Source organism: Podarcis raffonei, chromosome 1 (genome assembly GCF_027172205.1).
Source record: "Podarcis raffonei isolate rPodRaf1 chromosome 1, rPodRaf1.pri, whole genome shotgun sequence".
In the NCBI taxonomy this organism is placed as follows: domain Eukaryota; kingdom Metazoa; phylum Chordata; class Lepidosauria; order Squamata; family Lacertidae; genus Podarcis; species Podarcis raffonei.
In genome coordinates this window covers 96,852,107-96,879,157 of record NC_070602.1, presented here as the reverse complement: position 1 = coordinate 96,879,157, position 27,051 = coordinate 96,852,107, and the positions used below count along the sequence as shown (strand labels likewise).

The following is a 27,051-nucleotide window of genomic DNA, read 5'->3' as shown; positions in this document are numbered from 1 at the left end:
AATTGAAAACACTGTTTGTCAGAGGAAAAGACTTCTGACTGAAGTTGTAAAACAAAGAGAATAGCCATCTCATTTAATCCTTTGAATAAGGTTTTGTTTCCCATTGAAGGAGGGGGAAAAACATCCGGAGGGTAGCAACTTCCTAAATGAAAATCCAGGATGGATTTGGATTTTCCTGCAAATTCTATTCCTACACCATTTTGGGAAGGATTCATTGTTTTGTTTATTTTGATGGGAGTTTTAGTCAAAAATTGATAAATTTGTTACATACCTGCCAATAGCTGCATTTTCCCTCATAATTACAGGATTTAATTAAATTAATCCTCTTTATTCCACCTGTTATGTTGTTATATGCAAAACAGGGGGGGGAAATCTCCTTTTCCCCCATCAAAGGGCAACAGAATAATAACAATGAAGTATTTTTTTACTACAGGTAGCATTACCAATTTATCAATCACTTCCTTTTTTGTCTACAAAGCATTTCATGATTTGAAAGTAAAAAACCGACATGATGGAAATTAGGAGATGCACATGCTTAAGCATGAAAAATTGCGTCAATTCGTAGAACAATGAGTAGGCAGTGCAGACGCACCCATAGTTGAATTCAAAAATAAGACTTCAAAAGAGCACAGCTATAATAGTTTTATTAAAATATAGCATAGGCCTTATTTTGGCACAACTTGTCAAGCATTTATTGGACTTATACCCAAAGAGACTATAACCTCTAAATTCATCCACTTAGTTTATTTTTTATTTTTTGCACTACACTTGCCTGCTTTCTCTCCCCCTCTTTTGGGGGGGGGAGGGGGAAGGGAGAATAGAATTAGTTTTGTTTTAAATCCCAAGCTGCCAAAATGTCTTCAGTTTGGCTTTGTGGTATACTGTACATAGCCTGAAGTATAAATTATTTAGCACTCACACATGGTCTGTCATGTCTTGTTACTTAAGTGCAATACAGCTTTCATCTGTGTATACCCAAGGGGGCTGTCCAATTGACAGCTGGTGATGTCACCCCCATTTGGCAATCCCCTTATGAATGGAGAGGGAGGGTGTTAAAGCTTTTTCAACAGGGCTTAGCGTGCTCCTCCGCCTAGTTTAACTCTGTGTAACAGATTTATTTGGACTCATCACTGTTAAGTTCACGGCAGGTAGCACCCCTATTAATTGGGTTTTTAAACAAAATATGGCTCAAAGGGCAACTGTTTCCACTTAACAGAAGGCAGAGCAGATGAACTCTGCTGCCTCCATCCATTTCCATTCCAGATTGAGCTAGTTTGAGTAAAGATCCTTGCCAGTCCCATTATTAGAAAGACTGGAGATGTTGCTTACATCATTGATTAGCTATTAAAAATGGGAAATAATGGGTGATATCCTACTAAGTTGCACTCAGAGTAAGACCATTGAAATGAATGGACTTAAATGACTTAACCTTGCTGATTTCACTTCACCCAATCAAAATAATAGTATATGTGTGTGTGTGTGTGTGTGTGTGTGTGTGTATACCAATTCCCGAAAGCTGAAGTTCATATTTTGTGGTTTGGTTGTCAATGTGTTGGTTGTAGAATTGTATTGCAATTAACACCAAAATGCATGTTTATTTTGATAGTGGGGGGAGAGAGAAGTAAAAAACTCATCAATAGGAGATATTGTGGAGGTGTGGCATTGGCACTGTGAAGGTCTATGGAAAGAAAAATGTGTTGTGTCCCATGGAGTTACATTGTTCTAGAAACAAAGATTGCTCCATTCAAATACAGGACATCTGGGAATCACAAACATGTTTTGTTTTTTGTCAAATGAGTAAGAAACAATTAAAACAGTGGCTCCTGGGAAAAACCTGAGGCATTATTTATAGCCATGGGGGGGGGGGAGAACGTATTCTGCAGATGTGAGTTTTCAGGACTAAAAAAAGGGGTTTCGGTACACAGCACACATGTGCAGAATCTCACAAAACTAAACAGAGTTTTGGTTTCCTTATTTTCTTTCCGAGTGCAAAGGTGGGATACTACAGTGAATGGCAACAGGGAAAGCGAGTACTTGTGCTGGTGGAAGGCAGTCTTAGCTCTGTGGGACTCCATGCATGGGCACTTTGTCTGCCATTGTTTGACTAGATCGAGCCCCAGATGTTCAGTTTTAATTTAATTTACCCTTCACTGAGGTTCTATTTGACTCGAGTTTTTATGCAATTACCAAGGATTGGAAAAAAGAGTCCCCACAGCAAAAGAGACAGGACTCAGCAGATAATGGCAAATTATTTAACAACCGAATCTTGTGCTGCTGCTTTTGCTAGAATCAAGATTGTGTGTCAGCCGCAAAAGGCAATAATATCCCCTTATCCCAGGCAAGTGGAGCGAAGTCATTCATTCAAAGCTATATTAAATAGTTAGATACTTATTCAAAGCAGTAATATTAGAGAAAAGTGGCCTCTTCAAAAGCTCTTAGGATGAGGTGGCTATCATCCCTTATCGCCACCAGCAGCTCATTTGGTAGCGCAGACACTCTTAAGTAAGGTTTCCTCCACAGAACTGGTGTCTGCTTCCGTATGCGTGAGTCTGAGGGGCTGAGCTATACCAGATCCTATGGCCCATTGCTGCCCTGCAGGCCCACGACTAAGTCTGTTGATTTAGTAGGTCTACTCTAAATACAACTAATGTTGGATCTAACCCTTGGGTTTTATGAAATGGGTAGGGAACCTCCAGCCCAGGAGTGGATGGGGAGAGGCTCTGCCCCTGCCTCGCTTGTATTCATTGGCATCTCTCCTTGCATACAAATATACATGGAAAGGCACACTGTAGAGTTGTTATTGTCTGTTTATCCAGCTGGAGGTGAAGCCTGCCCTTGTGATGTTGCCCCCCTTGCCCTCACTTAGTCCAAATTAATGGAACATAGGAGCAGCCAAACATTAAAAAAGGACTGGCAGATTACCAAAGTATGCTAGGGGCTGAACCCTTACCTCAGACTGACTCAGTAATCTATATATCATCCTGCTATATATCATCCTGGTAAGGAGGGTTTTACCACAATGGCAGGTGCATAAGTGTTGCTGAAATTAATGGGCATTCATATCCATCTTTTAGTTTCACTTTTAAAGACACATATGTCTGTCTTGTTGTTGCATGTTTAATTTCTACCCGTCTTGCAGCTCTTTCAGATTCACAGCTCAATCCTACCCCTAACCCAATTCAAAGTAAGCTTATTGAATTCAGTAGGTCTTACTCCAAGGTAAGTGGGGTTATGGTTGCATAGTGGTATCAGATATTACTCTTAGAGTAGACCTGTTAAAATAAATGGACCTCAGTGGGTCTACTCTGAGTATGACTATCAGTGCAGGTTATACTGTATATTCACTGCAAATATACGCATGCCAACTCAGAAGAAAGTCATGTTGAATTCTAGGCTCCAATCCTGTAGTTACTTTTACTTGGGAATAAGACTCATTGAAAAAGTGGCATTTACTTCTGGGTGGGTACGTTTATCTTAGTTCACAAAATTTATATACTGTTTTGATTGCAAACGACGGAGGGAATGCGGCTGAAAACAAATCAATAGCCGGCTTATCCTGCACTGATCTGCACAGCCCTCTTTTAAAAGCCACCCAAGTTTACTACCTTCACTGCCTCCCGTGGGAGAGAGAGAGCAATGCAACCCCCCCCCCCCCGTTTTATCTAGGCGCCCTTTATCTTATTTTTCCTGAATTTCCCGCGCCTGCCTTTCCCCTGCGACAGGCGACTACTTCTAAGACAAGGGAGAAACGGGAGGACACATTGAGCGGAGGAACTCGGGAAAGCTCGCGAGAACGAGGCCGCTTCGCGCGATGCGTCTCCCTGAGCGAGGAGGGAGGGGTCGAGTGAGCAAAGAACGGCCGGGAGCGCTGTCGCGTGACGTAGCTGCCGTGTCCTCCTGTGCGTGCTTTACGTGCCCGGAAGCAGCGTGAACGGACACGCGGAGGGACTCTGGGGAGAGCAAGTATCGGAAAGGAAAAAAGCGGGGTCGGGGCTAGAAAAAGAAAGAAAGAGAAAGGGTGGTACGGAAGCCCGTAGGGGACAAAGAAAAGAAATAAAGCGGCTCTGGCCAACTTTATTGCCGGAGGTGGCAAAATGCCCGGCGTTGCCGCCCGTAAGAACCAGGAACGGAACCGAGACAGCGCCATGGAGCAGCCGCCGGCTGATGTGGGTCTCCGAAGGGGGCGGGGGGTGTGGTGGGGTCTCCTACTGCTTTATTGGGAGGGGGTGGGCACTGGGGGGGGTTCAAGGGGGCGGACTGCAAACTTCAAAGGCCCACTGCCTGGTCAGAAGCCTCTCCCCCCGTTTCCGTTTTCTCTCCGCCCCCCCCCCAATTCCATTTCCTCACGCGAAACTCCACTGGGAAGGGTTTGGAAGGTGCCATGTTATACCTATGCACGCAACTCCCCCCTTCCGTCTGCCCCATGAAGACGCTGTCAGGTAACACAGGTCTTCATAGCTCCCCGTTACGCGTTTCTCTCAAACTCCCCCCCCCCCCACTCATTGTGCTGTGCAAGATGAGAGCAGCAGCTTTTTTGGGGGGTTGGAGTTTCCTCACACAGTGGGAGCGAACTTACAAAAAAAAGCACTCATCCAGGCATTTTTTAAACACGCAGAAAGACCTGTTTGCTAGAAGCAACAGCACAATGAGTTTGTGTGTGAGCGCTGTGTCGCCAAACCTTAAATGAAACTGCTATCAGTGGGGTGTGCATGTGCGTGGCTATTATTGTCCGTCTTCAGGTTAAGGGGTGTCTTACGGAAAGGTGAATGGAGGGGCTGTGCAATTGTTGGCACGTTCCTCAGGGTTAGGGGTGAATAGATTTCAGCTGATGAGCCGGGAGGACATCCTGCTAGGAACAGGGTTGGACAGCGGATGCAGGATTCAACCCTGCCCTCCTCCCCACCACCACCAGTGATGTCAGTTGATGGGCGGGTGGTGTGTGTTAGGATATTTCTGATTGACTGATACTGTTCCGATGGGAGTCTGGAGTTCGTCCAGTGACGACGTGGACGGCTGCCTGATGCCTCTGACTCCCTGGCAGTATCCCAACAACAGGTTATGGGCCTCATAGGCCAAGGTGCAGCCCCTGGGAGGCCAGGGTTGGCCCGTAGGCCAGAGTTTCTCCACCCGTGCCCTGTGGTGTCAAAACCTCTATTCTGCTCACTGAACAGGCATATGGGCCTGTTACAGGAGGCTTGCATCATAGAACAGGGTGGATACGTACACTGTACTAATGTCCTAACAAGCTGAAACATGATTAGCTTCTTGAATTCTTTATCAAGGGTGATCTGTTCTGAGCACCTTTATTTATTATGACTATATTATTTTTATTAAGAAGACCTTTGAACATGAGTCCTCTAGCAGAAAATATGCATTATATAAATTGTGTTATGCGCAAACTATCTTTAGTGTCTTCCGCTTTCATAAGTATCTATTATTTATACTTGTTTTCATTGTAATTATTAATTATTGGAGCAGGCAACTGTCTCCACAGTTGATTTAACAGGACAGTCCTAACTGTGTTTACTGAGAAGTGTCCTGTTGAATTCAGTGGGTAAGTGGGATTAGTCTTGCTGCCTAAACTACTTAGTTCAAGCTCATCCGCTCAAAAATTATTCCCAATAATGATGAGCAGCCCCTGAGAATCAGCTGCTGCATTACCTCTGTTCATGCAAATAGACTTTGAGTATCACAGCCATAAAGGGCAGCTGTACATTGCAGCTTGAATCAGCTCTTTGGTTTGTGGAAGGGTTGGCGATCCAGTGGATGCTGACACTCATGAAAGAGGGAGGAGATTTTTGTTGATTCCCTTTGCAATTTGATGTTCCACCTCCCATGGTGTTCCAGAGGGTCCTCCAGTGATCTGGAGCAGGTTTTTGGGCTGTACAGGACAAAAATCAACCCCTTTCCTTCTGTTAATAGAAAATTCCTTGCACATGATCTCTGGAGCAATTATAGCTTGAGAAAATAAAATATATTCCATTCTTGAGTAAACTTAGCTGATAGAGTGATTGGGTAGCATTTGTAATTACATTTTATGTTCATGTCAATGTTAGGAAAATTGGAATTGCCTAATTCAATAACCAGTTCTATATATTTCCCAAGATGAGGCCATCCTAATATTTCTCTAGTGGAACTATCTTAGGTTTCCCCCTCTAATTGTTATTCTGTCTTGCCTATTATTGCCCACTGCGGCTGGCAGCAGAAACAACAAAGAGACTTGTGGCTTCCTAAAGATTAACAAATGTTTTAAATTCATTCCTATTGTACACATTTATAAACAGGTTCACAATCTGAGACCATCAAAGTGATATACAACAAGGCAAAAATAAGATTAAATAGAAATTCTAATAACACTTAAACCATTCCTACAGATGCACAGTTAATGTTTCATAATCAATTAGGTCACACCTTAGGGGAAACCATCTTAAACAGAAATGTATTCAGTAGATGCCTGAACGTCATGATGTTGGTTGTCTTAAATAATTTCAGCTGGGAATTGATTCCAGAGGGCTGGAACTGCAACACTAAAAGTCCAGTTTCTAATATAACCAGAGCATACCTCTGGGGCATTCAGTACTCTCAGCAGCAGCTCATCTGAGAAGCACAGTTGCTGGGCAGGGGCATATGGGGGGGTTGATCCTTTAGGTAACCTTTCTTAGCATAACTTTTTATGGACTGGAGTGTTGTTTCCTCAGATACCAAGGATAGAAATTAGGATCATTTATTTATTACACAGACGGCGCCTCAAATAGTATATTGAAACATAATGAGGTTGCAGCTTTAATATTTAGTTACTGGAGTGTTTTCTTAGTCTCACGTTATTAATCTGAAACTACACTAGAGTAAATGGGATGAAAAAGTTTGGAAATACAGTCTAAATTCTGGGAACACTGCATTCCTTGTATTCCCATTTGTGCACCTGTTAGGCACAAGCCTGAGTAAATAATGAACTCTGTTCCATGACTTGAAGTCTGGGTCTGGCAGATCAACTGGGATATTGAATGCCATAGTCCAATTCCTCCACGAAAAGCAATCTATTCCCATAGGTTTATAGCTGGTGGTTGCAGCTGAGTTATTTGAGCTTATATCTGTTATGGCGATGATGCATGGGAAGCATGGTGATTTCACAGTTGTCAAGGCTCAACTCATTTTGTGATAAAAGCGTAGTTTGAGAAAGTTGATCCCTAGGCTGATGTCACTCACATGATATTTTCCCCTGTGTGTGTGTGTGTGTGTGTGTGGAATGATCAGTACTAAAGGCAATGTCACGTAGCATATAGTGCTGAATTTAGCTTGTGGTGTACATTTTAAAGTAACTTGATAAAAGATGAATGCAAACTTGATGAGATGTACATATTCTAGACTACCAAAAGCAAAGTGAAAATTGGCTCTTATTTGTAGATTCCATTCTGTGTTTAGCACTTGACTTCTTATATAGAACATTGCCATCCATTAAGAGCTAGCAATGCTCAAATGAAGTGTGTCATTTCAGATTTGTGTACACAACATGCAGGGTTTTTTTGTTTTTGTCTTATTTGGACTCTGGCTTGGCGTAAAAGCTTTTAGCATAACACACTGTTCTTCCGCTTTTTAGGATTATGCCAAGGAAAGGTATGGAGTATTGCCGCTGATCCAGTCTCAGGAGAAACCAGGTCAGTTTCAAAATTCTGGAAAGCATACAGAAACCTATTGGGTTGTAAATACCACAATCTGCAAGATAGTGCTGATAGTTGTGTCAGGTACAATATACAGATAACCATTTCTAGCTGCAGTGGAGCCAGTCTGTCTGAGGGGGAAAAAGGTAAGAGGTTGTTTCACTTCATGCTTGCAGTTAACAAAATACTGTGGAACTTCAGCTAAATTTAACACATGACAAAAAAAACCCCAGTCACACTTGCTATGTGCTAAAAATCTGAGAGAACAATTGGCACATATTAATACAAAAATTATAGAGGCCCCTTTCTCTTTGTGAGCTAAGGAATCCTGTTTGCAGAATGCTTGTGCTAGGACTTCTGTTTGCGCAGATGGGGCTTCCCCCCTTCTCCCTCCCTCCTTGCACCCCCCAAAATCTGCTTTGAGGGGATCAGGAGAAGCCCTGGAACAGCACACGGGAGGAGGAGAAGTGGGATTGCTGAGTCTAGCAAGCCAAAATGCTTGCCATGACGGAACAATTGCCTTAGCATAACATTAGATTCCTTCTTGAAACTTTGCTTACAGATGTAAATTTCAATGAATACAATTGGACTGACTTCTACGCATTCATAGGATTGCAGCCATGGTTTCTTGTAATCATACATCAAGTATGGGGAAGCCATCCAAAAGTTGTTTAACTCCCCTTGGCCATAGTGGCCAACGGTCATGGATGATGGGATTTGAAGTCCATCAACTTCTGGGGGGCTACACCTCTACTTGTTGGCATTTGTCTATCTCGAGAGACAGTGCTGTGTGCCTCTGGCACCAAACTGACACCCTAAGACACAAGGGTGGCCAGTGTATATGGAGGTCCTTTGCTGCCCATACAACAAGACTTCCCTCTCAGCCTTGTAGATATGGTCGAAAGGAAAGCAGAGCAATATGTTGGGCACCATTTTAACTACAGGAGTTGCCTGAAGGAGGTGTACAAGGCCCCATCCAACCATCTTAGGGACTCCGTTCTGGATTTGTGTAGGGTTTACTCCCTAGCCTTTTCTTCTCCTGAATATATCACAAGGTATCAGAGGTTTAGGTTCAGAGGTTTCCTTCTCCTGGATGTACTACCTTCCCAGCTTGACGAGCCAAATCTGCCCTTCACTTCCCTCTACAGCTCATGCAGAAACCGCCTTCTTGACCTTTGAGCCCACTATTGGTCTCATCCGTTCAATCTGCTGAAGCCTGTCTTCACATGCAGGGGAAGTCCCTAACTCACTGAGGGTTTGAGAGCCATCAAATGCCCTCACCTGGTTTAGCTGGCCAGTCGAAGCCGTTTCATGGGGTTTGAGTGCTGTCGCATGCTGATGGCTTCTAGGAGCCACAGGAGAGAGATGAGTGCAGGGTGGGGACCAAAGATGGGACAAACTATCCCAGAAAGAGAATGACGTGTTCCCTACCAAGGGTACTACCCCTCGCCTAACACTCCACACCCCTCCTCTTATGTAATTATAAAAGGAGCATTAGATATGCACAAAACGTAGCTAATAATGGCCTTTTTTCAATTGTTGGGTGTGGCCCAGCAACTCACTTGGGCTAATAAGACAGTTTATTTGTACAGTGGTACCTCAGGTTACATACGCTTCAGGTTACAGACTCCGCTAACCCAGAAATAGTACCTTTGCTTCAGGATGAGAACAGAAATCATGTTCTGGTGATGCGGCAGCAGCAGGAGGCCCCATTAGCTAAAGTGATGCTTCAGGTTAAGAACAGTTTCAGTACGTAAGTACGTAACCCAAGGTACCACTATATGTCTACAAATACATCAAGCCACTCGTGCGCACTTGCCTGTTTCCCGGGTAGGCATGTTTATGGCTTCAGTTCAGCCTTGCAGATAAGTCCATGATAGATATTACACTACATGAATTTGTATTTGGACATAATGCCAGCCTTTGAGAAGTCATGTTCTGTGTGCGAGCTGGGAGTAATCCAAGCACATATGTGTTGGGATGTATATTGTGCTGCATTTGCAAAATGCAGCTTTGAAGAAGAAACAAATTAAGAGGTTTGGTTCTTGTTTTTGAGAAAGAAAGAGAAACATGAGGGGGGAAATTGGGCAGTGGTTCACTGCATCATGTAAAGAAGGAGTTGGAAGGAATAGAAAGTTGGATAGTGCTTTAAAAAGGTTGATTAAGTTGCCATTGTGGATTGGAGAAAAGGAAAGCATTCAGATTCAATGTTTAAAGAAACAAGTTATTAGAATTTAAAAAAACACCATTGAGGAAAAGCAACAGATTACTTCACCTACTTGTGCAAAAATAGTTTTCTGCAGTATGTTTCTCTTTAGCAGTTGCTTTCTGATTTTTTTATAGAAGCAGTGCAATAGTTGAAAATAATTATTTGGACCTTGTCAGAACATGTAGTCAAATGTGTTTGCCATCTGGTTTTAATGAAAGTTGGGCCATTATGTCTACAGTAATTTTTAAAAAAGTTAATCTAATGCACATTTTGGGTGATGCCTTGAACATTAGGGACTTATGAAAAGGGTGATACCTCATTTTGTCCTTTTTATTCATGTCTGGAAAATGTTGCAGCTTTGTAATAATTTTAAATCGTTGATGTAATTCTGTCTGACTAAGGCTTAGCAGATCTGTTTCAGTTTTCGTTAGCATTGGTGAAACTTGAAATTAGATTAGAACTTGTTACTCCGTTTCATCGTTTTTCTATTTTTCCGCCTCAAGCGCATCAACAGTGTAGTGGTGTATCCCTTTTACCACAGATCCCTGTTTCAGAGTAATTTGTTTTCAACAGCTTAATCCAATGCATGTTTGCTAGAAAGTAAGTCACAATGTGTTCAGTGAGGCTGACACTATCTGTTAAGTGTGTTTAGGATTTTCTGTCCAAACTACTTAGAGAAGACAACATCTCTCCTTCATGGAAGAGCAGTGGTTAGCTCTAACCATTCCCAAACATATTCATATCAACAGAATTACCTCTGAGATTCATGGTATTCTTCACATAGAACTTCCTTAGAGTCATCTTATCCTTTTAAAAGCTTAAATGAATCTGCAGAACCTAAAAGAATTATTCGAAGAGAATCCAACCTCAACGTATAATATAGTAGTTGTATAGCTGTGAAAGTGAAAAATCAGACACATCTTGGAATAGGAAGACACTAAAGTCAGAAGTTGGAAGGAGACAGAGAGAAAGAAAGAAAGAAAGAAAGAAAGAAAGAAAGAGAAAAGCTTCGTGTGAAAAGAGCAGACATCTATGGTACTACACAAGGTAGTTGTGCTTCCAGACAGAAAGAACCAACTCCAGTACCTGAAGCAGTGGCTTTCAACTTAACACAGATATTAATAGTTTACAAGATTGCTTGCCTTATTAAAAAGGCAACATTATTTATTATTTATAAAATGTGCATACCACATAGCATGAAGAGAAATCTCTTTAAGAGGCTATCATAAAATGTAATTTAAAAAGTCAATACAAATTCATATAAAATGCAGGAATCAACTAAAATCTTAAAAGCTAAGTAAAAACGGAATAAAACTGAGCAGCGTGGACCTTGGCACGTGGGATGAGTTGGGTTTTCATTGTGAACGGAGCAGCGTTCACCAACGGCATCCCTAGGGCAGAGAGTAGGATGGCTTGTAACCATCTGGGTTTCCCCACCACTCCGATGGATATCCCTTCCTCTCATTTTCTGACCACGACATGCAATCTTTGTATGCACAGTACTTCATATTCTCTCTATTCCTCACCAAAGACTCCTTAACTTGCATACCTTATATAAAACACTACAGTACTCAACGTTCATTCATTCATTCATACTGCTCCACCTATTCCATTCATTCCTCTAAAGCACTTGGTCAGATTATTCAAAGGGGTAATAATAAATAATAATAATAATTTTTATTTATAGAACTATGTGTGTGAAACAATAAACCCTCATACCCAGGGAGAGGTACCATGCATAATGTATTGCTGTCATCCAAATGGGAGGTTAAGAAAACAAACTTCATATCCAGTACCAAGTCAGAGATGGTGAACTGACTGAAGCTGGGAAAAGGCATCCCTTGCCACCAAGACCACCAAGGTTTCATTTCTGCCACGAATGCTTTGTAAATAGCTTTACAGGGTAGCTTTGTTGCATCAAAATGGCTATTGATCCCCCTTCCCATGAATATAATCACTAACCAAGTAATGTATTGCCTGCAGATCGTGTGTTGGTTCGAATAAAGGACTTGACAGCAGAGAAAGCCGATGACGTTGTCTGGGTTCGTGGGAGGATTCATACCAGCAGAGCAAAAGGTAAGCTTAGCTCTTCCAAGCTAAGATAAGCCTTTCTCAACCTGGTGCCATCCAGATGTTGCTGGACCACAACTCCATCAACCCTGATCATTGGCCATGGTGGCTGGGATTGATGGGAGTTGTGGTTCAAAATTATATTGGGTGCACCACGTTGGGGAAGACTGTCCTAGACTGTTTATGCACCATTTATTTATTTAGATGTTTTATGTACTGCCCACAGCTTATGACAGTCCTTTATTCTGTCCTTTATTAAAGGTCCATGAAAATTAACACAGTTCTTTAAAAACATTTTATTATGGGTCAGGAAGGGTCAAGTTTTCTCCCCTTGTCCTGATGAACTACAGTGGTACCTCGGGTTACATACGCTTCAGGTTACAGACTCAGCTAACCCAGAAATAGTACCTCGGGTTAAGAACTTTGCTTCAGGATGAGAACAGAAATTGTGCTCCGGTGGCGCGGCAGCAGCGGGAGGCCCCATTAGCTAAAGTGGTGCTTCAGGTTAAGAACAGTTTCAGGTTAAGAACAGGCCTCTGCAACAAATTAAGTACGTAACCAGAGGTAGCACTGTACTCTGAATAGCAGCTTAGGGATTTTGCAAGAAAATATTCCAGCCTGCTGTGTCAAGGATATCTAGATATCTCCCTGGCAGGAAAATGAGGTGGAAGCGTACCCAGCAACAAGCTGAAGGCCTTCACCTAGTTCCCTCAGTTTGCAGCCTGAAATGATAGCTAGGCTGTTTACTTAGGAGTAGATTGCTAGGAGATGGCCCCAGACTGCTTGCTTGGAAATAGTTGCATGTGTTTAAAGGTGCTCTAGATTCTTGCTTTCTGTGTCTTTCCCTCCTGGACTTTTATGGAATGTTACACTCTTGAGAACGGTTTGCCACAAATGCAGTTGCCAAAACTTTTTATTTCTGTTTTCCATATTGCAAAATAAATGTGCCTGTCTTGCTGTGTTAGTTCTTTTTCTATAGTTAAACATGGTAGAAAGACCTACAGGTAAATACGGTGCTTTAAAGAAGGCTGTATAATGAAATACTTACTTTTAAATGCCTCTAAAGTTATAAAGTACTATTCTGAAGTAAAATTTTAAATCATTGCCGAAGTATCAGTCATCAGGCATACTAGAATTTCTCTTTTCAAGTTGGATAATCGGAATAAAGCTAGTTTGTGTTACTTCCTAAGTTTTAAAGGAAATGGGAAACCCTGGAACGAATTGGCCTTTCATGTAGCCCCAAACAAAATATGTCAGCTCATTACTATTTTTTTAAAAAATCGTTCTTACAGTGGCCTCAAAGAAATCCTTATCTAAGCGTGAGCTATATGGCATAGCTTGTTCAGACAGAACCACCTGCCTGTCATTTTTCTTCACTGTGGGAGCACTACTTCTCTTGGGGATCACTTTCCATTGCACAAGTTTAAATATGCTTTGACCTCTTCAGGTGACATACAAGTCTGACAGATGTTCCATTTGTTTGAACTTCACTTACCTCATGGTTGAGAAACTGTACATTTAAAGAAAAAAGGCTTTCCGGAACAAAATATGACAATAGTTTGAGGAACTGGAGTTGAACTCTGCTCCCCAAAATCTTTGACATGCTTGATAGAAATGCTTCTTGTATTGGGCATAAATAGGGAGAAAAGAAAGGTTAGTTACTAAATCTGGTCAGTTACCTATTTCACTATAGTGTCATACTTGTTCTGGGGGCATAAATGTTAACAGTAAATGTCCCAGGGATTTGTGTGTGTGTGTGTGTGAGAGAGAGAGAGAGAGAGAGAGCGAGCGCGCGAGAGAGAGATTTTCACCATCATCATCATCATCATAAACAGTCATACCTTGGTTTTCAAACAGCTTGGTTCTCGAACGCTTTGGCTCCCAAACGCCGCAAACCCGGAAGTGACTGTTCCGGTTTGCGAATTATTTTTGCAAGCTAAATGTCCGATGGGGCTTCCGTGGCTTCTGATTGGCTGCAGGAAGTTCCTGCAGCCAATCAGAAGCCGCGCTTTGGTTTCCGAACATTTTGGAAGCGGAACGGACTTCTGGAACAGATCCCGTTCGACTTCCAAGGTACGACTGTACTAACAAATGTTTATAGTGGCCTGAATGGGTGTGCCAGCTTTAACTTGCATATATGTGTTTGAAAAGTGGAAAAATATGTAATCTTATGCAGCCATGAAGCTCATCTGGGATTGTTGGCATGCACACATGAGTGCCAGCATTCACTCAGAGTTAGTTGAAAGAGCTGCACTGGCTAGTTTATGGTTTTAGTATACAAAGCCCTAAGCAGCTCAGGACCAAGTTATCCAAGGGAGCATACAGACCAGCCTAGTTGCTGTGATCTGCGGAGGAGGTATGTTAACAGTACCATGGCCTGTAGAAGTGCACCTTACACTGGTGCAGGGGAAATCTTTCTTCAGCAGGACACCTCCTTTGTGGAATGACCTGCCCATAGAGATCAGGTGGGCTTCAACTCTGTGATGTTTTTGCTGACAAATGAAAACATACCTGTTCATCTGGGTAATTCCCTGACCATTAATTCCTGTTGCTCAACATTCCTGGCCACTGTGATTGATACTTTTAACTTTACAGTGGTACCTCGGGTTACATACGCTTCAGGTTACATAGGTTTCAGGTTACAGACTCCGTTAACCCAGAAATAGTACCTCGGATTAAGAATTTTGCTTCAGGATGAGAACAGAAATCGGGTGGCGGCAGCAGCGGGAGGCCCCATTAGCTAAAGTGGTGCTTCAGGTTAAGAACAGTTTCAGGTTAAGAACGGACCTCCGGAACGAATTAAGTACGTAACCAGAGGTACCACTGTATTTTATTGATCTGGTTTTAGTGCTGCATCTTGCTGTTTCACTTGTTTGTGAACCACCTTGATATTTCTCAAAATGAAGGATGGTATAGAAATAAATGAATAAATATATTTCTTAGAATGGTGACCTTATTTTATTTCAGAATTACCCCCCCCCCCACTTCAAAATGAGATTCCTGCATTGCAGGCGATTGGACTATATGATCCTCATGGTCCTTCCCAACTATGATTCTATAATTCTCAGTAGAATTAAGAACAAGCGAACAACTTGGACAGTGACCCGTGTTCATACGCCGGGCTAAACCAGGAGTGGGTAGCCTCCCCCCCCCCTTGAGGGACCATAATTCCACACCAGTGGTAGGCAGAGGCAGAGCACATGATGGGTGGAGCTAGAGACAAGTTTCTGGATTAATTAATCCAGAGTAAAATCCACCCTGCTTCAATTTTCACCGTGGTTACCTTACATTAGAATTTCCGCTCTTGTGTGGTTAACTTGGAAGTAAAGCCTATTGAGTTTGATTCAGTTGCACTCAGATATGCAGAGTATTTTATCTTTAGAACAACAAACCAATAAACCCCCTGCTGTGGAAAGCAAGTGAAAGTAACCCCTTTCTGACTTTAGTGTGCCGCACACACATGCATATATGACAGAAGCATACAAATTTGATCTTGGAAAGTTGAGGGGGAAAGTTCCATAGGGAAGAAGCAGGGGGAGGGAGTTTATTTCTTATAAAATGAACTACTTCCAATTATATTAAAACTGCATGAAGGGAGGGGAAACACAGTAAGTAGCCAGGAAAAAATAAGTAGGAAACAAACACAAATGAAGGAACTCTATGGGGATGGAAGGATGGGGGCAGCACAAGGCAGCTTCAGGAAGCTATAGGGGCTGCCTAAAATGAGACGGGATTCAGATTTCCCTCCTGTGTGCTGATGTGAAAAGTTTAGTTTCATATGAATGAGACCAGGCAAGCCTCAGGTTTGTGATCTCCCCCACTTTTGCGTCATGACTGCAAGGAGGGAGTTTTCAAAAGCTTTCGCTTCTACTTTTGCCTAACCACAGCCTGCCACGTTATCCAAACCGTGGTTAATTTTAATTTGTTTCAGACAAATTAACTCTTGCGCAGTTGTGGAAATGCATAATACCGCATGGTGCGTTCAGATTCTCCTAAAAAGCCAGAGATCTTTCTGAGAATTCTCCCAAAGTTTGGAAAGACCCAACCTGGGGGCACTACTGCCCCAGCCCCTTTGTATTTGTTTCCCTCTTGCACCCCTCCCTCGCCAGATTTGCAAATTGTGACAGGAGGGATTCAAAATGTACAACACCAATGCTGCCTAAATTTCCAGATCATTTTTGGGCCTGCTTGAAACCACCATTGTCCAGAGGAGCACTGGTAAATGCATTGTTAAAATAAAATTTAAAAACCCACCAGAGAAATGAATCCGAGTGAATAAAGTGCTACACTTCACAGCGTCACATGCTCTGAGCACAGTCTGGAGTCATTGGTATGGCTCAGAAGGAACAGATCCCCCCTTAACTATGCAAATGAGGGTTTTTTTCCCCCCTACTGGTCAGTGAATTTTGTGTGTGTGTGTCGGGAAATTAGAATGCTGGAACAGTTTAACCAGCCTTCAGCTTTAGGCTGGGCTACTGGTCTCCCTTATTTCCATTCTCTTTCAGATTTATATGTTTGTAAAAGGGTGGGGAATGGGCAGGTGAGAAGACTGGTGCTGAGGGCTTGTCTTGGGATGGGTAGAAAATTTCTGAATGGGCAAGTTGGTTTCCTTATGCCCCTTTCTAAAAATCTTTCTATCCCTCGTACCGTGTCATGATAAAAGAATCACTCAAGAGTCTGAAAATTTATTAATGTACACAGCTGAGAGCCTTTCTGCAAGCTTGAGCATAACAAGATATCATACTGTTCAATAATAATATTTGTTGGGGGGCCATGGGCTAGTTGCTTTCTCTCAGGTTAACTGTGAGAAAATATGGAGATAAACTCATTTGTACTTCTCGGAGGTGCTTGGTATAAGGATGGGATTAGAAAGTGACACGTCTGATTAGGGGTTGTACTGCGTAAGGCAGAGAGATGACGAATTTCCCTGTCTGCCTTATGTTAGCCGCAATATTTGGCCCAAACCGCTAACTGGTAGGAATCCAAGCTGTCAAACTAAAAATGAGATGTGTGATTCAGGTTCCGTTGGTGGCAAGCATTGGAAGAACTGATATGAGTCTCGGTAGAAGTCCACTCGCCAGTTCATTGCAACATTAATGTTATGAGTCAGAAAGCTGTTTCAAAAGGTGTTGAGTTGCATATGGAAAATTCATCTTGTCTGTTTTGCAGAATCGCAAAAGAGTGAGAGTGTGTTTTAAACAATAGTCATTTTAATCAGAAATGGCCATGATCTCTGACACAGATACTTGGCAGAACACCACATATATATTTCTGAGTTAAATAAACAGAGGTATTAACCAGGTTTCATAATAGGTTTCCTTCCATTTCCCCTCCTCTACTGAAAAGAGAAAATGTGAACAATCCTGAGAGACAGAAAAAGAACACATTCTCAGCCAGTGGAGGAGTGGAGCATACAGGCAAGGACTAACTTCTCCTGAAATAGGTGTCAAAAACGCTTCTTGGAAAAACCAATTAGTGGATCCTGGAAGGGGAGGTAAAGGTAAAGGGACCCTTGACCATTAGGTCCAGTCGTGGCCGACTCTGGGGTTGCGGCACTCATCTCGCTTTATTGACCGAGGGAGCCGGCGTACAGCTTCCGGGTCATGTGGCCAGCATGACTAAGCCGCTTCTGGCGAACCAGAGCAGTGCATGGAAACACGTTTACCTTCCCGCCAGAGCGGTACCTATTTATCTACTTGCACTTTGACGTGCTTTCGAACTGCTAGGTTGGCAGGAGCAGGGACCGAGCAATGGGAGCTCACCCCGTCACGGGGATTCGAACCGCTGACCTTCTGATCAGCAAGTCCTAGGCTCTGTGGTTTAACCCACAGCGCCACCCATGTCCCATAAGGGGAGGTAGCCTCCTTATAAGGGGAGTCAAACCTCCAGGCTTGACTAGCAAGCAAGCCTAAGGCCCTCTAGTCTGTATCTTACACAGGGGCTAGAGTGAATCCTCCTTCTCCTAGTAGGCTCTAATATCAGAGGGGGAAGCACCACATTCAGAGGGCAAGTGACGATCCCATTCTTCCTGGAATCACTCAGATTGCATCTGCAGCAGTGAAACACAGAAGGGACCAGAGATGTAGCTCCCAACTACCTCTGTGTCACAGTGCCTTCAGGCCCCAGTGCTCTCTCTTTCTCTCCCATTCCCCCCACTAGTCACTGACAGGCACGAGCAATCAGAGAAAAAGGCTGAATAAGACCTTCCAGGGCAAGATAACAGGAGAAAGGTGGTGAGGCATCCTGAGAAGGATGAAAGCAAGTTTTGCAATACGGATGCTGGAGGCATCCTGAGAAGGATGAAAGCAAGTTTTGCAATAAGTCCTCTCAATCTTTTTATCCATCTGTTGCAGAGAGTTGGGGGAACCCCCAGAGCAGATTTGGGAGTGGGGTGGGAGGAAGTGAGGAAGCAGAATCCTGTTGCTGTGAGCAAAAGCCATTCCACCAGTGCAGTTACCCTTTAATTTACAGCGCAATCCTTTGCATGTCTACTCAAAAGAAAATACCATTGAGTTAAGTGGCGTTTACGTCTTGGGTACATGTGTATAGGATTGCAGCCATAGAGATGCCCACAAAATTTTATTTATATTTGCACCCACTTCACAAAGACAACTGTTATAAAATAAGGATAAGTTGTTTGATCATTTCAAGTGTCCTAAATACATAGGCTGCAATCCAAAGAGGTTATTTGGCTTTTTTTTAAAAAAGAAATTATTTGGAACTATGAAAAGGTTATTGTGAGTAAAAAAATCTGTGCCAAAGGATGCACATGTCTGCCTGTAGGCTTTGCTTTGTGACCGTTTAAAAGTCTGGCTTAATTTTAAAGTAGTAGAACATATTTTTGTATTCATTCAGAAAGATCCCAAGTAACTTGCCCTGAATACACCTGCATTGTTCCTTCCTCTTTCTTTTCAGGAAAACAGTGTTTCTTAGTCCTACGTCAGCAGCAGTTTAATGTCCAGGCTCTGGTGGCTGTGGGAGACCATGCAAGTAAGCAGATGGTAAAGTTTGCTGCCAAGTAAGTAAGCAATTATATCCTGTTGTCACAGTAAACAATGGTGGGAACCCAGGCTCCCAGTGGTTGGGACCATTTTCGCACATTAACATCAATGCCACGTTTGTTTTTAAAATGTAGTTATTTAAATTGTCAGCTCACTATAGTGTTGAATGCATTACACTTACAAAGACAAAATGGAACACAGCCTTGAAATTCATTCTGAACTGCTGGGGGAGCATTCTGTCTCTGCAGACAGCTCCTATTTACTTTCAAGCTGGCTAACAAAAAGGTTGGCAGGCTGAACTTGGACACATTATTTTGTCGGATGTTTGTGTGTGCATGTGAACACAGGCTCGATCTTTTTAAATTTTATTTTACTTAAGCATGAGATCTTTACTGTGTAATGGATTCTGCCTCATTTAAATGCAGAGTGCAAATTGAAGGTATTTAGAAGTTCAGCAGTGCATTTTTTTTCTCTCCAAAAGTCAGAAAGGGTTAGGAACCTAATTTGCACTCTTGTAATCTTCATTACTGGAACTAAAACTTGTTCTGTGTAGCATTCCCGCCCCCCCCTTCCTCCCCCGTTTGTAATTGGCTCTGTTTCTATTTTAGCAAGAAGCATTACAGTCAAGGCAAGGGTTTGCCTTCTCTCCACAGGCGCCTTTAAGATTGTGGTCTGAGTTGATGGGTGCCTGGGTTACCAAAGCAATTTGGGAATGAGGGCAGAAAGGAAGGTACCCTGGAAACAAGCTAGGCAACAGAACTAGATTGTGGCACCAGAGCAGGCTTCCAGTTCTGATCTTAGAACTCTCTCTACGTCTGGGCCTTGCATTGTGTGTAAAGTTACACTACTGAGAGTGGGTGGGTTATCCTTTACACCTTTTAGTTTTGAGACCACCGATTGGTTTGATCCCTTACACACCTATGTGGCAAAGTGGCCTTTACAAGAACAGAACATGCTTCTGTGTCTAGCTTTTGACTTGGTACATCCAGGCTTTAAATTACGAGTCTACCTTAGTATGGAGAACTCAAGATACTTCTGTTCTGTTTCTCGACATAGCTTTCATGGCTCAGGGGTGGGCCCTAAATACATGCCAGAAGGTGTAGACAGTTCTGATGGGGTGGAGAGGAAAGTGATGCATTGTTCTCCTTAGAAAAGTTTTTAAAAGGTCCAAACAGTTCTGGAAATTAAGTTCAAGGCCATAGGGAGCAGCACACTCAGTATCACATTAGCTTACTAGTATTTAGAGCATGTGTAACATGTTCTGTTAATTTTTTCAGTGTCTTTGAGATTCAATTTTTTCCCTAGTTCCTGGAGAACATAATTAGAGAAATGTGGGTTTTCTCTTTATTTGGTCTTCCTAAATGGTGCCCTCGCTTTGGCTCCAACTGTGTCATGAGTCCTTGATTGACCTTCCTAATGGTTTCAGCTCTGCTCTGCACCAGGCATTTCCTATTGTATCCTCTGTTCATGCCTTAATACTGAAGGTTTTTTCCCCTAACAAAGCCATGCATTTTGCCTCTAATTGTCAATTTGTCATCTCCGTCTCCCTTAGACAACTGCTCCCTAGGCAACTGGTTGCGCTCCCCAGTTCTTTTTTGGCCTTAATTTGGAGTGCTCCCCACTTAACACTATACACTTTGAATTAGCCAGTGTAAAGAATCAAATCAAATCAAAATCCTACTGACTTGTAGTGATTACCAAAAAAAGTTGATGCCAATCTTGATTGCTCACTCTAACCTCTCACCACCTTTTGTAAAAGAAATAGAAGCTTGAATCAAAAGGAGTCTGTCCAAAGAGGAAGGCATGCTAATGAACCCAAACCCCCTTCACATCTCATCTGGCTGCTTCACCCCTTTATTTCTGTACAGCTTTCTATAAAATAGAGGAGAAAATAATAATGTATACAACTCTGCATTTGGAGTGGACTGAAGCATTTATCCTTGTTCGAATGCTGTCGATATTTCTTATGTGTATATGAAGAAATGACTTTGCCTTCATTTCACATGATCTGGCTCTCCTACCCATTTCATGGGATCTATCTGAACACAGTTTTGAACATCTGGCTGTATATGAGAGGCATCTGCAGTTTTCGAGCATCTTAGGTTCACACTGCTTCTGCTTCTTCTTGTGCATAGCCAAACAAGTACAGTTCTCCTTTTCTCAGTGTTAGCACAGAGCTGAGAACTTTCGTAATGGGGGGAACTATTGATATGAAATGTTTACCTGAAAATACACCAGCTTTCATGCCAGAAGCTCTTACTCTGAGCAATGCGTTTCTGCTACTTAGTCATTAGAAGAAACATTTTCTTGCTCAAGCTGAAAACATTTAACATGCTACTGTTGACTTTGAAGTGCCAGCAGAGTGACACTGCTTAACTCAGTGATGGCAAAACTTGGCCCTCCAGCTGTTTTGGGACTACAATTCCCATCATCCCTGATCACTGGTCCTGTTAGCTAAGGATGATGGGAGTTGTAGTCCCAAAACAGCTGGAGGGCCAAGTTTGGCCATCACTGGAATGTGATGTGTAAGGAACAGTGCAGATAGCCATGCTTAAACCCAAGACACTGAGATCTTGTGAGCATGTGGCAAAACACGTTACATTTGTTTTTCCACCAAACCTGTGCAAGAAGGGAAGATTTCATTTCAGAATAATCTCCCCTCTCCTCCCACCACATGCTGTTCTGTGCGTAACATCCCATATAGTTTAGCAAGCTGAGAAATGAGTCTGGGGTTGGTGCCTCCCCAAGCCTCTTTCCCTTTTTCATTCCTGCTTCAGTGAGCTAGTCCTGGTTAGTGTAAAATACAGCTCATTTTAACCCTGAAAAGATTTTGAACCGGTTTTGAACTTACTACATGATCCTGGTTAGGAAACCGACATTAAAACGGCATTGCTTTATTATGGACATAGCAGGGAATTGTAGTTTAAACCAACAGAGATTGATGTGGCGAAGCAGACACACATGGTTGTGAATGCTATGTATGAAAGGGTCCACTAGATCTATCCAGTTGTTTAGAGTAAAGCTTCCTGCACAGCTCCATTTTCTTGCCAGTCAAGCTGAGCTCTTGTGTATCAGTGACCATGGAGCAGTCATGTCAAAGCCACTCCCCGCCCGCCCCCCGCAACCTTCACTGAATTTACTGGCACAGTTAAAATGTTGAAGGTTTAGTGCTACCTTTCTTAAGAGGTGGCATCAATCGATTGCTCTTTTTGTTAGCCTTGCTACTGCTGAGTTACAGTAAATAGGATATTGGGGAAGGGAGCAAAGGATTGCCAATTGTAGCTCAATATATAAGGGAGCAGGAACTGATCTCAAGTAGCAAAAGTTGACATGTTCATTTAGCATGGATTAGTTTCCTAGAGTTTTTACTGTTAACCAGCCTATTGGGTTGGATAGTAAATAACATTCAGCATAGCCTAATAGAACTGTCCTTCCAGTAACTGCAAAATAAACCTTTGTTGTATATTTTAAAATAGTAAGCAAGTTAACATGTCGTGAAATGGGTCGCCAGTACTACAGTTTCTTTATACATATATTCGTAAATTTTTTCATTGTTCATTGCAAATGAAACTATAAACTCAAACAACAATATTGGAACCTGAGTCATGTAAAATAGAGCTCAAATTCATGAATACCAAGGTGTTTTATGAGACTTGACTCAAGCAATGGGTACTTTTGAATAAAAGGATTGAGAAAAAAACCCAAGAAAACTATTGTTGTAAAAGTCTTTGGCCATAAGCAGTTAGTTACATGGCATAAACTAGCCATTGATTTAAATTACTGACCCATGAAACTTGTTTGATAGGCCTGCATGAGCTCACTTAGAAATGGTAAGTACCCATTTCTGTTCTTGTCATGATTGAAGAGGTCCTCCCTGGAGCATCAATAATAGATCTTAGTGTCTCATTTTGAAAAGAATATATGCTCATCAGTTTGCAATTATGTTGTATTTCAGAGCCCTAAATAAGTTAATGTCAGATTTTGGATAGAATGTAGCCCAGAACCAAATCATTAAATGAAAATGGACAGATGAGGACAAACTGAAATTAATAAGGTGGTGCACTTTAGGTCAAAAATTGGTAACCTACATATGACTAAAGCCCAATTATGGGATGCCACATCTTGCATGTGCCCTTGGAGTTGACCACATTTGAGAGAGCAAAAGGAGGCAATATGGTCAGAACAGATCTTTTTGTTGAATCAGGCTCAGGTTCAGGGATGCTATTATTGTTTAATTCAAAACAACTAAAAAAGCACTTAAGTGTCAGCTAAAGAAAAATAACCTTCGTGAACTTTCTGCAGTATGGAAAGCTTTCTATCAAGAAACCTGATTGAAAGTGATTCATTACTAAGCGGTGGCTGTGGGTTTGATCTTGCAATACAAAGTTGTTGAAAGAAGTTTGCTCAAATGCAACCAGACTGCACAATCAATGTGGTTAAAGCAGAAAGTCTTGACTAATACTTGGATAGCTGAGCTTGAACGTTGCCATGTGCAGAAACTGAGTGTTGTTGGCTTTGATGACATAAAACTGTTTAACAGTGGAAATGTAGGTTATCCAGTTTAAGTTCCTGAAAGGGATGCAATGCAAGCACACTTGCGTATTTATTCAGCATCATGACCTAAATAATTTGACCACTTGGAATAATGTGCCTTCATGGTCTAGTTTGAAATCAAGTGATAGGTTGCTCCTCATAACTTTTTTTTTTAAAAAAAAGAATCTAATTTGGACACATCCCACATTGAAGCAGGCTTCTTTCGGCAGATTTGGGGCTTGTTTTAGATAAAGTACCCAAAGCAAGAACCTCTAGTGGGACTGGGCTGTTTCAGCAGTGTTAAAAGAATACTGCAGACAGTGTGCCTGCAAAAATTGAATCCCCCATCTCGCTCCGCTTGCCATATACAAAAAACACCAAGGTGGGGAGAAGGAAGAAAGGGAGCTCGTGTGATTGGCATGTCTAACTTCTCTTGGATGGAATGATTTCCCCAGGGATCTCCAATCACAGTGCTTAGGGGTGTTAATATATATTTTTAAATTCCACATTAATCGTAAATGGAGGAGACGCAAACCTTTATTTTTCTGAGTTGGAATTTAACTTTGGACCCTGATAAGCCTCTAAATTGTTTCAGTCCAGTCTAGGGGTCTGCACAACCACTTGATTTGGTTCAGAACCCAATTTGGAGTGTTGGAGAAGAGCCCATTTGAAATGGGCTCTTCTCTAAAACACCAAATTATGTTCTAAACCAAATCATGTGGTTGTGCAGGCCCCTAGTACCTACAGACAGTGATAGAGTGGGATAAAAATGCATGCTCTGTTTTGAGTGGAGTAGATCAAATAGGTATGAACCAAGGGACGCATTGCATGTAAACCTTTTCCTATGACACTATAGGTGACTATATAGAATAGCCATACATGCAGATTTTATACTATTTTCTTCTTCAAAAGATATTTCTGAGGTAGGAAAAACACATGGTGTGACTGCTTCCCACACTACATAGTAGTAGTAGTAGTAGTAGTAGTAGTAGTAGTAGTAGTAATAATAATAATAATAATAATAATAATAATAATAATAATAATAAATTTATTATTTATACCCCACCCATCTGGCTGGGTTTCCCCCAGCCACTCTGGGTGGCTGCCAACAAAATACTAAAATACAACAATTCACTAGACACTCTTGTATGCTGTTGACATACAGTTTTTGAGCAGTCAGCTGGAAACAATGATATTAATGCCTGTCCCCGGGTGCAAAGATTCCCATATATATTTACTTGGAAGTAAGCTGCGTTCAGCAAAAGTTCCACTTTTCTTTGCTACTGACCTTTGTAGTTCCTCTTTGCTTCTTTGTTTTCTGTTTGCTCAGGGGCATTCCTAAACTGATTCTTAAATCATTAGTTCCTGTACACAATCGTTCCTAATTTCCTTTGAGTCCAGAACAGTTATTTCTTGGAGTTTAAAAAAAAAAGAAAAAAAGATCACAGTTGTGATCTTGCTTTTCTGACTGCCCTGATTCTTGGGCAGTTTTGGGTTGACTTTAGTTTTATGTTGTCTACTTTTATGTTTATTAGTTTTCCCACAGCCTACCAGTGTATCTTAAATTTACAAAGCACAAGTGCATTCTTAGGATCTCTTTAGGGTAGGCATAATAGTTCTTTGTTAAGTGAACCTAAGTATATATTGTGGCTTAGAATATATAGAAGAAGTGCCATGCTATACTGTATATGCTAGCCAAGTTAAAACACATTGATGTGTTGCCACTGTATAAGGTTGAGGTTTACATGTTCCACCATTCTTTGAAGGAGTTTAGGCAGCCCGTTGGAAACTGACAAGTGACCTGCAGTTCACTTTCTACTTACCTCTATTCTTTCCTATCCCTGCATGGAGACACAGACTGACTTCTTAATTCTGACCCTAGGTGGGAGTTGGTTGACACTGGATTTTTTATACTTGTTTTTGTAATCCTGGTTATCCTGTTTTGACTTTTCATTGACACATTACTAAGTGCTACAAAGTATGCATGGGAGAATACACAAATTCAACCAAGGCCCTCGTGTACCATAGGTTTGAAGCAAATGATAAGATGTAGGTAATCATTTTGTCACTATTACTATACCTATTCTGGCATGTTCATGTTCATGACCATGAGCTGCTAGAAGTGCCCTGTTCAAATCTTCCCACAGTCCTAAATTCCCCAGGAAGATTTAGAGCAAACCACACAGTCTCCTAAGCCTTTAACAAAGGTTTAATTTCCCAGAATTAGGGAAGATCCTATGTTCAAACAAGCATGGAATCTCCCAGTATGGAAGCTGACTTCTACTTGTGGTAAAGGAAGAAAGCTTTCGCTTGATAATTTCCCATTGAGAATCATGGGTGGGTAAATAGCAGCAGGGCAGACCCTCAAGACCCCCCAGATTCTGAGATTATGAGAGACCACATATTAGCTCTAAAATACTTTTCATTGATTTATACAGCTCTGCTTTTAAAAACCAGTCAAGTGTGCTTTTTCTGACTACTGGAGAAGCAGAATTTTATACTTTTTGTTCATCTATATAGCACTTACAAACTATTAACTCCTGTGCAATAAGACCCTGGCCTCTGTTGATACTCTGATCTGTGTTCTCAGGCTTCTTGTTAAGAGTTGTAGTCTGCCCATTAGTGCTCTTTTACGTTCTCTCATTCTTGCAAGATCATTACTGGGGTCGGACAAGCCAACAGCTGGCAACGCTGTACAGTTCAACCTTTCTCTCCCTCTTCCTCGTGACCTCTGTCTATCTCGACAATGGTTGGGCCTATACAAACATTAACTACCATGAAACCTTTCAGCCACCACTATTTTCAGCCATAGGCTTGTTGGTATGAAACATTGAAGACAACAGCTGGAGTAAATGGTATGAGGAGTAGGGAAAGGGCACTTCACCAGGATTGGATTTTTTCTCTTGATGCTCCTGATAAGTATATAAGTACCTTCTTAAGGGTTCTGTTGCTTCAGTTTGGCAACTACTGGGCTTGGAAAAACTACTGCACCTCTGCTGAGAAATCCTCACCTTATAATATAAGCAGTTTGAGAGAAACCTTGACCTTTACAAAAATCAAGGTTTTTGATTTTAGTATGCCAACACCTACCATCACAAATGGGAAACAGAGGATCAGTGAGTCGCTTGTAGGGACTGCTTGAATGAGTAAAGGAGAGGAGGGTGGAATTAAAATCAGCAGACTCTATTATTTCAAATCCTTTCGATGTCCTTATTAGGAGCAGTCATTGATGGCTTTGACAGAAACCTTCTGTTTCAGTGAGGCTTGGCAGATCAAGAAATGACAATGATCTTTAACAGTCTTCATGGGAAGTTTTAATTTGCATAGTGTGATTTAATGGTTGACCAGAGAACTCAGATTTAAACATCTAATTCTCGTTTCCTGATGTTGCTGACATACCACTGGGTCGAGTGTTTGCCTTTTAAAGTAGGTGGGATTAAAGAATTTGGAACCTCATCAAGGCTTATTTACTTGAATATTGTGCGGTGTCTGTTTCCTCTTAACCTGTTATTTGAGTCTCTGCAGTCTTGGGTTTTCTTCTACACCCTCCCTGGCTCCTGGACAAACAGCTAGCTATTAT

At 41.8% G+C, this 27,051-nt stretch overlaps 1 protein-coding gene across 1 annotated transcript in view; it reads left to right on the top strand.

The window, feature by feature from the left end:
- The first annotated feature begins 3,891 nt into the window (after window positions 1-3,891).
- Window positions 3,892-27,051, top strand: part of DARS1 (aspartyl-tRNA synthetase 1) — a 48,252-nt gene continuing 25,092 nt past the window's right edge. The window contains exons 1-4 of the mRNA XM_053405674.1: window positions 3,892-4,166; window positions 7,598-7,655; window positions 11,851-11,943; window positions 18,853-18,955. Of these exons, the coding sequence (XP_053261649.1) occupies window positions 4,095-4,166; window positions 7,598-7,655; window positions 11,851-11,943; window positions 18,853-18,955 (326 nt within the window). The 5' untranslated portion in view covers window positions 3,892-4,094. The remainder of the gene's footprint in view (window positions 4,167-7,597; window positions 7,656-11,850; window positions 11,944-18,852; window positions 18,956-27,051) is intronic.